Below are 12,092 nucleotides of genomic sequence, written 5' to 3' on the forward strand. Positions count from 1 at the left end.
CAGCTCCTGGCATGCACAACCTGACTCACTATCTCGCAAGTTTTTTCTTTTTACAAAAATAACCCATTTTCGGCCTGTAGGCTACAAACTTTAGAAAGCTTCACAAAAACCAAAGTTCAGCTTGTTTGAGGACTATCTATAGGAATGTGGGCAGAGACATGTCTGTATAGCAAAGAACCAATTATTAATTTTTTCAATAATTATTTCAATTCTAATATATAATTTATATAATAATATATAGCCTTTTCAAATACCAGCTAAGACAACAGTGAATAAAACCCTCAAACTATTTTTTTCACTACCCATTCTTCCTTTTCTTACTTGAACACAATGAGGTCATCAAAACAACTCAGAAGAGGAAATAAATATCAGTTAAAGAGAAAAAAAAGTTGAGTTTTAAACCACAGTGATTCCAAAACCATCCTAAGCAATTTGGGAGCCCTACTATGCCACAGTGCACACTCCATGAAGCACGGTAGAAACCATTGGCGTTGATTTTTTTATTGTGACAGGGATTTATTGTGCCATTGTTCTCAACTTCCCTTTTAAGAAGGCTATTTAATTTATGATTTGTATGTAAAAACCAGTTTTTAGTGTTGCCCTTAGCATAATTAATAATATCCCGCTCTCCAGGAAGTGGACATCTGTCATGTGGGAGTTCTGTACACACAAACTTTGTCATTCTTTTGATGTCAGAATAATCTCTGGAGGTATTCCAGGTCTCTAATAATAGTAATGCCAATGTAAAACCTTGGTTACTAAGGAATAGCAGACCATAGAGTATATGAAGCACATGGAACATTTATTCATCTTCTGTTATCATAAATCAGTGGTGGTGAAGTGTCATGCTTAGCCTAGCAACAAAATTTGCAAAGATATCTGAATTAAAACACTTTTAGAGAGTTAGTACAGAAATAAACCTTTCTTTTCCTGTTACATGACTTTAGAAGCCTTATAGTTGTAGTAAAGGTTGCATCCTGGACTGACAGAATGACTTACAGTTACTAAACTTTATCAAGATAACATTTTAAAATCTATTATTAAAAAGATTATTTTTCATGCTTAATTTTGAGGTGGAAAAATCATGGAAATGCTAATGAAAGACAGAAATATCTCTGTGCTAATGTCAATGGTGTACATTAAAAGGACTGATTTTAAAGTTGTATTTAGCTTGACAACAATCCATCAATCTATTTACAGCAATAATATTTCATTTAGTCCAAATGCAGCAAAAAGAAAAGCATAATTATCAGTCAGTGTTCCATTAATAGCAAGAGAAAAGAGTCCTGCAGAGCCACAGTAATTTCTATATTCTGACTTTTTTTTTTTTTTAAGAAAACAAATGACAAAACCACTTAAATTCTTCGTTTACTCAGTATCAAACAGAAAAAAATATGTACCTCACAAATTGCTCCTACACAGTTCACCTCATGAGATTAACTTCCCTTCCAAGACTTTTGGGTCTGATGGAGAAACTTGTCAGAGCAGTATATTAGCGAAAGGGGTAAAATTAGTAAAAATTCAGATATTTTAAATTCCATTAAATGAGAAGGCTCAGCAGAATGACCACACCAAAAAATTACTTTAAGAGAGTGAACTTTGTGAAATTTTAAGGAACCAAGGGCAGCAGTAAGAATAAAGGGACATTTAGAGGATGAACCCTGTCCCCACCACTGCTGTTTTAGCTTTGCAGGATCTATCCCATCCTTTTGTGCTACACAAATCACATGCTGATTTTGGCAACCCGTCAAAAGCAACTCCTCTAAAAAAGAATACAAAACTGGGCATTGATGATCAAGCACCAAAATGAAACTAACAGCATAGCAGAATGGAAATCAGACAAATCTCAAAATCAGTGGTTCTTGGCTCATCTTATCCAAATCAGCATCAAAATGTTATTGCTGATCAAGAGGGGAAAACTGATACTCAAGAAGTCACTTCATGATTCTGCATCCTTTTTTTTTTTATCATTCTACTGCAAATCACTTTAATATCAGCCTTTAGTCACCTTTGTCCAACACTTGTACTCTGCTTTGGTAGCAAAATGGAGATCCTGATGGGGAGCATGACAGAAATCTCTGTTACAGTTCACACTCTTGTTGAGACACTGTCAGCAATTCTACCCCTATCATTTAGTCATAACCTCCCCATTTAGGAGTTCAGTGGGACATGGATATCCCCTGATCGTGTCCATCTGGAGCCCATAGCAAGAGAAGGAGAAACTTAGATCAGGAACAGGGTAGAATTGTTCCTAATGATGGTGGCTCCTATTTCTGCCTGCTTGTCCTGACACATCTCTAGACTGAGCACCACCAGCCAGGGTCCATGAACTTGCTGGATATGTTCAAGGACCAGAGGATCCTCTGGGTGTGCCCTCCATGATGCTGCCTTTTGCCTGCTTGTTTTTATTTTTTTACTATTACTCCTCCTTCTTTTTCTCATTTGTTGTCTTCCAAGTAATCTCCTTTTCCTTGCCTCATTAAAATGAAATTGTCTTTCAAGGAGTTGGAGTTGGGAAGGGAATAGAAAGAGCTGATGGCTGCTCCCAGCACAGGAGATTGGTGCAGGCAGCTGGCAGCAGCAGGGAGAGGGAGAACCCCAGCAGTGAGCCATCAGCGCTGCCCAGAGCGGCCAGGCTGGGAGCTTGAGCTGGCCCTACCTCCCTTCTCACCCCACTCCTCTCATGGAAGGAGGAGAGGAAGGCCATGGTACATTTTCTGAGGCTGTACCACACCATGACAATGCCCTGTGATGGGTTTGCCTCACAGGTGACACATGCCCCATTTCTAGCAGCACTGCTCATCTTTGGGCAGGAAATCCTCTCCCCTCGTGCAGGCAAACCCTGTCTCCCTCCTGGCTCTGGCTCCAGCACTCTCACCTCCAGGGAAACTGCTAAACACACATACACCTGAGTTCTGGGGGAAATATCTAAACAGAAAAGGATTAATGCTGTAAAGTCTTACAGTAAGATGGGTTTATAACAGTTCAACTTAAATGCTGGAGGTTTTTCATCATATTGATATTTTGTGATTTTCTTTTTGTGGGCAGGAAAATTTCCTAAATAAAAGCTGCAGTTTATCTCTTGACATATACAGGCAGGGGAAAAATATTTTAAATAGCTGCAAGAAACTCTTCTCATCTTACTCAAAGTAAATGGTTAGAAAGTCACTTACCTCCAGTTGCCACAGTAATTTCACGTAGAAAATGTCCGTAAAATGGAAAATCAAAGGACAGATTTACTCTCTGAAAAGAATAACAGCAGAAAATAAAATCAATATTGAGCAGAACATTAAGAGAAAAAAAGATGAACAGTCATCCACTTCAAATATCTCTTTCATTGCTTTTTTTTCTCACTGGAGCCTTGTTATTCTTAATTTGGAATTGCCAGTAGCTAACAGGAAAGAACTCTGAGAAGCACTTAAACACTTAAAGCAGTGGAACATTATAACAGAAAACTTCATAAAAGAAAAGACATGAATAGATATTGTAACTCAATCACAAAAATAAAATTACTAAAAGATTTGTAGAGTTTCTCCTTAAAAAACTGTCGCTTTAACTGCTTTCATAAAAGGACCCATCAATATCAAAAGCCTTAGCAATACCTATGTTTTACAGGACATCTGCTGCTTTGGCTGCTAGCTTTCTGCTGCTCTGACACAGGAACCTTCATGTGCTGTCCCTGACATCCTGCTGCTGCCTGGGAGCTTGTCTGAGGAAGGCTGGTCACTGGAAGGCAATTCCTCCATCAAACCCAAATGACACCATTCCCTAAAATTCTCTACACTGTCAGCTAGTAGATGGAATGGTGTAAAAAGAAATATTCAACAGAAGCAATAACAAACTCTACTTAAGCTACGTATTGAAAAATAAAGGAAATAAATAAAATTTTGAAAAGAACCTTTTTCTTTTCTTCATCTACCTAGAGATGACTATCCTCTATCAGCTGAATTCATAGCACAGAATTGTCATTTGGGGAATGAACTCTTCTCCTCAACTAAGCTCACCATAAAGAAACATTCAAATTCAAACTCACTTTGCCTCTCTGCCTATGACTTTATCTTTTTCCATCTATTCCATTCCAGTCCCAAAGCTCAATGATTATTGTGGCCACTCATAATTATCACCTTGTGTGCTACCTGGTTAAACTCTGAATAAATTAGTGGTCATGGCAGAAAGGAGTGCTGAAATCTCAGCATGGTCTTTTCACAGTTTAAATATAATATCCTGTGAAAAACACATCTCTTCCACAATGGTCCAAATAGTAAATATGAAATAAGCGTGCAGTCCATTATTCCTTCTTTTGGAGGACTTACTACAGTAAAAGCTGGTGTGAAGATGAGTTGTTGGTGACTGTCCCTCAACCATAATTTTTGATGACTCCACTTAAGAAAGGGCAGCAGCCCACACATTAAAAAAAAGTGGAGGGGGAAGGAAAAATAAAAGTACTCATGTCTTTGTTTCTCCTCCCATTATTTCTGTCTTGTATTTGTTATTTTCAGATTGTATCTGAGTACTTCTTCTCTCAGGAAGAATTATATTTACATCAACCAGAAATGTTTAAAGAATTATTTAGCATGAAGTTAGCAGTTGAAGACTTACAGTAACTTTAAGTGTTTGGAAAGGGATGGAAAGATTTGCTTCCCATTTAAATGGAAGACAGAATTATGATAGGATTTATTAGCACATTTTTTGTTTGCTTTTAATTAGAATGCAAAATCCATTTGCAATGTGTTAATTGGACTGAGTAGGTTCTAATGACCTTTTCTGTATATACATAAATATGGATGTACAACTGAACATTTCTAATCAAAAATGGCATATGCAAAAGACAGCACATGAATTAATTCACACAAATATTCTTTTACCATGCTCTACAGCTTTCACTGCTGAAGTGTATGCTACATCTGTGAATGCACTCCATTTAAATTATGTCCTTGCTCTAGCAAACATAATTTGAAGAACTCTGTTGAAACTACCAATATTCTGACCAAAGTTTCTCTCTTTCCTTTATATGCCATCTTCCATTTTACCTATTCACTTTGAATCATAGTAGCCATTGAACTACTTCAAGTGAAAACTGTGCCCCCTAATCTAAGTGGCTATAATATAAACATTAGTATTAATATGTTTGCAACAAAAACTTGATCCCATTTCCGCTCAAGCCCAATAACGATCTCTCACTGACTTAAGTCAAAATGTGACACCTTAAATTCTGACAATGTAAAAATGTTTAACATAGCCAATTTTTTAGCATAATACTGTAATAACCAACATGATTTAAGTATCATTTTGAAACACAATATTCTAATAGTCACTAAAATTTTGCTTTTATTTCAATGCTAGAAAGCATACCTCATTTTTAAGAAAGAATATCAGAATTTTCAATTCATTGAAATAAAAATGTTCTCTCCATGCATAAATGATAGAATGGACTGGGAGCAAAGGGAGTTAAGTTCCCAAGTATGATATATCCTGTATTCTAGTTCAGTGTTTGGCTAATCAACTCTTAGATATCTAATTTATACCCACTGAATATCAAAGCCACCTCTAAAAATGTATTATATGGTTAAGAAGATGGTGGCAATACATTGAAAAAACACTTTTACTACTAGTGTTATAAATCCTGTAATGTTAGACATTTTAATTGTTCCATTAATATATGTTTGCTACTTTCCACAAAAAATTACTATGCTGTTTATAAAATCAAACCATCAAATGGATCCTCTCCAGGATTCTCTCCAGTCCCTATGACTTTTCTTGTAGAAGCAAAACAAACTGACAGCTTCTGGGAACTCTCAGGATTATTTACTTCCAAATGAAGGAAAACACACAAATTGAGTGTAAAATTGTCAGCATTCAAAGAATCCTTGACATTGTAAATTAATTCCTTAATATTTAGCATGTGATAATTTAACTCCTGGTTCTATTGTCAAATTGGAGAATAATGTTTAGAAAATATCATGTAAATAATTGAGTGCAAGATGTGCAAAATGGCCTTTTAAAAAGAGTAATGGCAAAGTTTATGGGAGAGAAGGTAAGAGATTGCTGCTGAGGTAGGTATGATCTCAAAATATACAACTCTGCAGTTGTACAGCTATGAAAATCACATCTCCCTGTTAAACACCTTTGTTGTGTAGTACATGTGGATGTTGTTTACTTGGACACAAACATACAAAAACAATTATAGATGCATAAATAAGGAATAAAACCTTAGAGGATGACTCTCTGATACTTTTTAATCCTTAGGGGGGACATTTTATTTTTCAGACCTGAAAGAGGGGTCTTTAAAACTCTATGTAGAAATGGCTGCAGCCACTCAAGTTCATAGTCCAAGACATTTGGGTAAGCATGAAAAGAGATGGATATCAGTGTGCTAAACAGGGACCAGAGCTTTGTCTGCTGGAGCTGGAAGAGGGGACACCTGCCATTCAGAAGAAAGGTCTTAAACCACTTGCTTTGGGGAGAAACAGTTGAAGTCCTCAAGTTTTCATCTGCCATGCTGAATGGTCCTCTACAATGACCCCCACATAGACCAAAAATATTGCCTTGTTCTAGCCTCTAGTTTAATAACTTCACAAAATGTTCCCCTTGGGATGGACATCTTAGCTGCATAATCTCAGGGATCCAATTGAAAACAAAAGTGAAACAAAGACATGGAAGGGTGTCACCTTTACTAATCATTAAACATGGGTTAAAATTTTAAATTTATTTATTGGCTTTTCTTTCGGCATATTTCCATTTTTTCCTTCAATGCAGGGCACCAGGATCCCACATAAAGTAGACAAGACAGACAACAGAGGTCCTCACTACCTCAAGGTACCCTTGAGGGTCTTTTTTTCCTCATTAGAATCAAATTGTCTAAAGAAAATAGCTGATACACTGTTTTATTAAATCTACCCCAAGGATCTATAACTGTCTGAACCCTCTGCATTTGCATTATCCCTGACTGCCTACACTCTTTTAACTTTGAAGGATATGTTTTTTGAATTGGACTCTGTGTCAGTTACATGTGCTGGATTTATCACCTCACTCTGCTTTCTATATTCTGATTTAAATACCACAGTATTTCTTTCTGCTGCCTCTTGCATTCGTCTGAGCAGTCACCTGGCTTGTGCCACGGAAAAAACAGATTAAGTAAGGAAAAGATGAATTAAACTTGCGCTTTCTCTCAGCTTTAAAACTGTTAAAGACATCTGCATCTTTAAAAACTGTACAACTTTTAAGTAGGGCATTCACTAGATTTTGTTTTAAACTGGCAAAACCCAAGGACTTTTTTTTGGAGCTAAGTTGCTGAATGGATGAAACGAGAGTGTCTTCAAACATAGTTCTGAGCTGTAATTTTCTGTATTTGATTTTTGCTAATATTGGCTCTTCTATGTATGCAGCTTCTAGCCACAGGTGAGAACCAAGAATACAATCTCTATATCATACAGTATTTAACTCCATTTCTAGGTGTGTAAGCCCATTATTTTCATACCCACCTTACTAGCAGCATGACTACAATAAGTTAAATATGATTGTTACTTACACTCCAATTTATATATTTGCTGATAACCAAAAATTTATTTGCTGATAACCTAAAAACATAATTTCTGTTACTATATGACATTCTCATGAGCTTTATCAGTTGTCCCAAACGGAAATATAAGAATGAACCGTCATATAAAATAGAAGTGCAAACATACCACAAACATTCCATGAGAAACTTAAAACTTCATCAACTTCATCCTCAACAGAGATCTTTTACTATCCAACTCAACAGTAAAATTCCCTCTGATTTCAGCAACACAAGTGGTTTACCTTTTGATAGTTTGTGATTCTTAGGCACAGAGTAAAATTTTAAACGTATGTTTAAAGGCATCTCTGAAGGACTGTTACAGAAGGTTCAAAAGTTCAAGGAATCCTTTGATAACAATAGTGTAAAGACTTACACAGCTTAACTAGAGCTCAAAGACACAGTTCTATGAACAATAGTCATGCTACCTAGTAATAGTGCTGTGTGGATCTCTGGGGGAAAATATCCATGCTAGCCAAAAAAAAAACCAAAAAAACTTACTGCTGCTTGACGATGGGTATTGGAAAGGATCCCATGAATCTTTACTTTGTCCTTCTCCATTTGGTCTATATTGACCCACAAATCCCGGCTGGTAGAATCATAGGGGCCATACGTCCTTGATGTATAATAATTATGATCTGTATCCTCCTGAAATAGGGAAAAAACACAGAAAAAAAAACCAGATTATAATTGAAGATGCACCTTAGTTTTATATAAAACTCACCCTTGAAATACTGAGTCCTGTTGCTCTTTGAAGAACCTCAGCAATGCAGGAAAAAGAGTAAGAATTGTAAATATGTTGCAGAGATAGCTCTGCTCCTAACCCACTAGCAGCTGACAAGGCAGTTACCTCATGAAATCATCTTATATTATGATTATAATGTTCACTATCCCAAGTACCAATTATACAGGTTGTGTAATAATCACATCAGTGAAATCTATGGCAAAATGTGTGATGCCTTATGGAACAAGATGAACAATTCCTATAACAATGGCCATACCCTAACGAAGCCATAAGAACTATTCATGGATAACACCTTTAAAAAATTGTAGTTTTTAACATTTCTGAACATAATTCACTAGACTATCCTATTTAAGAACATCCAAAATATTCCTAATAGCTGTAGGCTTACAATGCTATGTGTTTTTAAAACTCTGAACGTCTGGTTTACTGTAGATTTGCCCTTTCAAGACAGAAAAACATAGACATATTTGTGGAAGAAATCTTCCTAATCCTCGTGGTTTTAAAAAATACAGTAGTTGTTGTCATGCTCCCATCACAGCAAATTTTTGTTAAGGTTAATTACTGTGCAGGTCTCTGCCTTCCTATCTAAGACAGAAGAAAAGAAAAAAAGAAAAAAGTGTGTGGTCTGAGGCAAGAAATTAAACTCATCTCAGATTCCCAGTCTTCCTTTACTCAAACCAAGCTTTTACAACCACAAAATATTTAAATCAACAGCATTGCCAGCTCTCTGCTGAATAGCTACAAGTAATTCTATAAAAGTAGCACATGCTAGTATTTCTTAGTTCCTTCCTCAGTTCCTTCCCTTCTAAGACAAAGTAAAAAGCCCCCAAAAGCCTTGATGATAGAGTTTGAAAATAAACTCAGAAAATAAAAAGTACAATAGAAAATTGAAGAGGAGGACGTAGAATTTGGAATTACCCTGGTGATGAAGACGTTCCCCTCCTGCTGCGCCTCCTGTATCCAGTCGGCCACACGGGAGTACCCTCAAATCAGGCTGCGCTGCCCTGCAGAGCTGAGTTCCCCTCCCCACAACCCCAGATCGTACCCAACCCATTCCTACTGACATGATCCTGAGCTGGACACACACGTGGCAAGGACTTATATTCTAATGACATCATTCATGTCCTAGAGTAAATATATTGATCATAAATCCTGTTTCAGCTGGATTTGACCCTACATTAACATCATTACTGATGCATCTTACGTTAGCTGTTGCAGATATAGTCAAGTTATTTTCTCCTTGACAATTTCTGTGTCTTCTGCTGTATTTTGCATATCAGGATGTACTTTATATTTCCAGTAAATCTCAGTAACAATTCTGAAGCAACTTCCAACAGATTCACTAACTCTAGGTTAGTCACACAAGTAAACATAATTAAAACTATACTGTCAGGAAGATGACAAAAGCCAGACATCTAACCAAATTCTTTCCTCCTTTAATAGTCAACAGAAACAGTTATTGCTGTCATGTATACAATAGAGGTACTGTAAATTCAAAGGTTTTGAAAACAAATATGTATATTCCCGGTCCAATTTACCACTCTGAATAAAAATTCCTTAGTAAATATTGGTCACATTTAAGGCATACAAAATCTCAACGAAAGAGATCCAGAGACAAATAACAAGTAATTACAGTTTGTTTCAGATAAACATGCAATATTTAAACTATAGTCAAAACTGTGCAAAGTTTTTTTTGCATTTCAATTTTTTTTATAGTTAATAAAGCTACCCCAGTTAATTTCTAGTACCTAAACCCCCACTTCCACAACTAGAAGGCTCTAGCACTGAGCCTAGTTGGTAACTCTGTAAGAATGTTTCAAATGGTATCTTGACCCATGCCTAAAGCAGATTCACCATACAGATTGTAAATCAAACACTTAAATTACAGCCTTCATCTCAAGATTTTGGCACTGTGTGAGGAATTGTTTATGTCTAACAAATTTTGTATATAAAAGGTCTAATTTAGTATTTTAATCCAAGTTAAATAATCTTAGATTCTTTGCTTCTACTTAAATGATAGAAGGAAGGCAGAATTCCTCTTGATAGCCTTCATGCAGATGTATTTTATGAATATATTATTAATTCTTTCTCTCCACATCCTAAGTTTTCTTAATCCCATCTGTAAATTTACAATCTGAAACAAAAAGGCACAGGCAGCTAACAACTAAAGTTGATGTGAGCAGCTTGGGAGCTCCAAATAAGGTTAGGATCCAAGCTTCTGTTCCAAGTCACTGCTTTCATAGTTCCTAATTTGCATTACCATGGAAATGAAATTCTTGGAATCTTTAATAAATATTATTTCATTGGTATCATTAGATACCTACAACTTTTCATTCTGTCAGACCTGTTTATTTTCTTTGACTGATTGCACCTGCTTCATAATACATTCCATTCCCTACAGGTAGATACATACAAGAAGATGGAAAAATGTTTAAGAAATTTTACTGAATTTGGATGTAAACTACTCAATGAAGAAAATAATTTTAATAGTTATATGAGACAGATTTAGAGTTTTACTGATAATTAGAATTCTATAAAGATACAATTATGATGAGGAACAAACTTCTTAAGTATCTATTAGTGACACAGAAAGGAAAGCAAAAAGAGCAGAGAACATACCCTTTACTACTTCAAGAAAGCTTTCTTTTTTCTTTTTTAGGTATTTGGGGGATATGAGCATTATCTCCCACTGGATCTCTAAATGTGCAATTCTGTCCAAATTCTGTTTATATATGAAGTACATAGCAGCTTTCTTCTTTTGAACAGTACAGCATTAAAGCAATGGATTTTCCCAGATATTCTTTGCACCAGCTATGAGGATTACTGTTGGCAACCCTTGTGACTATAAAGGGAATATTTATTAGAATATCTCTCATAACACTTTTCTTTTGGGGAGATAAGTTATTTTTAACCTCAGGCAATACTTGATGCTGAGTTGCCATCTTATTTGTTGATTGTAGAAATTAATTTCTTAGCTTTCACAAGCTAAGTGATGACACTTTCACAAGTGATGACACTTTGAATATATTCCCATACTTCTCCAAATACAACTGAATTTTTCAGGAAAGCTGAATATATGCACTACTCACAAAAGTTCAGCACAACTGAAGATTAAGCCTTCTTTAAATACTTGGTGTGTCAAATTCAAAGACTTAACATCCATTCCATACATTAGATATTCAGATAATCCCAAATACAGTCTAAATGTCACATATTCATTTCATCAGTAACTGCTGTCGCTTAACAGATTAAGGCTTCCAATGTGTGATGTGATCTTTCACAATCAAGATAACATAAAGTAACTATATGTGATATTTAAAAATAACAACTACATTATGCCTCTGACATTTGTTCAAATTATTATCTGGGATTCTGGCCAAAAATAGGCATGAAAATAGTACCAAAACTAACATGAAACAATAAAGCTTCCTCTCAATGTTCCTGAGCTGCAAAATGTGGGTAGGGGTATGTATTCTATTCCCATCTGTTAGAGGTGGGGCCATTATCTTGTGTTAATTGGGCAGTTTTCTTTATCTCTTTCATGACACATCCTCCCTCTGGCAAATATCTTCTGTTAATGGGCCACTGAGTCTCACTGCATGACTGACAAAAATTACATCATCCATTGTGAGATGCTCCACCCAGTGGGAGGAGCCAAGCATTCCTACCTGGATATAATCTGAGGTTTGGAACACCCCAGTAGCCTTTTCCCACTGGATTCCCAGAGGAAGACCAGGCCATTTATACCACTATTGAACCTTCAGAGGAAAGCTACATTCTTCTACAGGATCA

General features: G+C 36.1%; 1 protein-coding gene across 1 annotated transcript in view; it reads right to left on the reverse strand.

Moving 5' to 3' along the window:
• PLXDC2 (plexin domain containing 2) overlaps positions 1-12,092 on the reverse strand; it is a 253,175-nt gene that overhangs the window by 109,469 nt on the left and 131,614 nt on the right. Inside the window, exons 3-4 of the mRNA XM_063150230.1 lie at positions 8,057-8,203; positions 3,174-3,243 (exon numbers count right to left, since the gene is read on the reverse strand). Of these exons, the coding sequence (XP_063006300.1) occupies positions 3,174-3,243; positions 8,057-8,203 (217 nt within the window). The remainder of the gene's footprint in view (positions 1-3,173; positions 3,244-8,056; positions 8,204-12,092) is intronic.

The sequence above is a fragment of the Melospiza melodia genome, chromosome 1, assembly GCF_035770615.1.
Source record: "Melospiza melodia melodia isolate bMelMel2 chromosome 1, bMelMel2.pri, whole genome shotgun sequence".
Classification (NCBI taxonomy): domain Eukaryota; kingdom Metazoa; phylum Chordata; class Aves; order Passeriformes; family Passerellidae; genus Melospiza; species Melospiza melodia.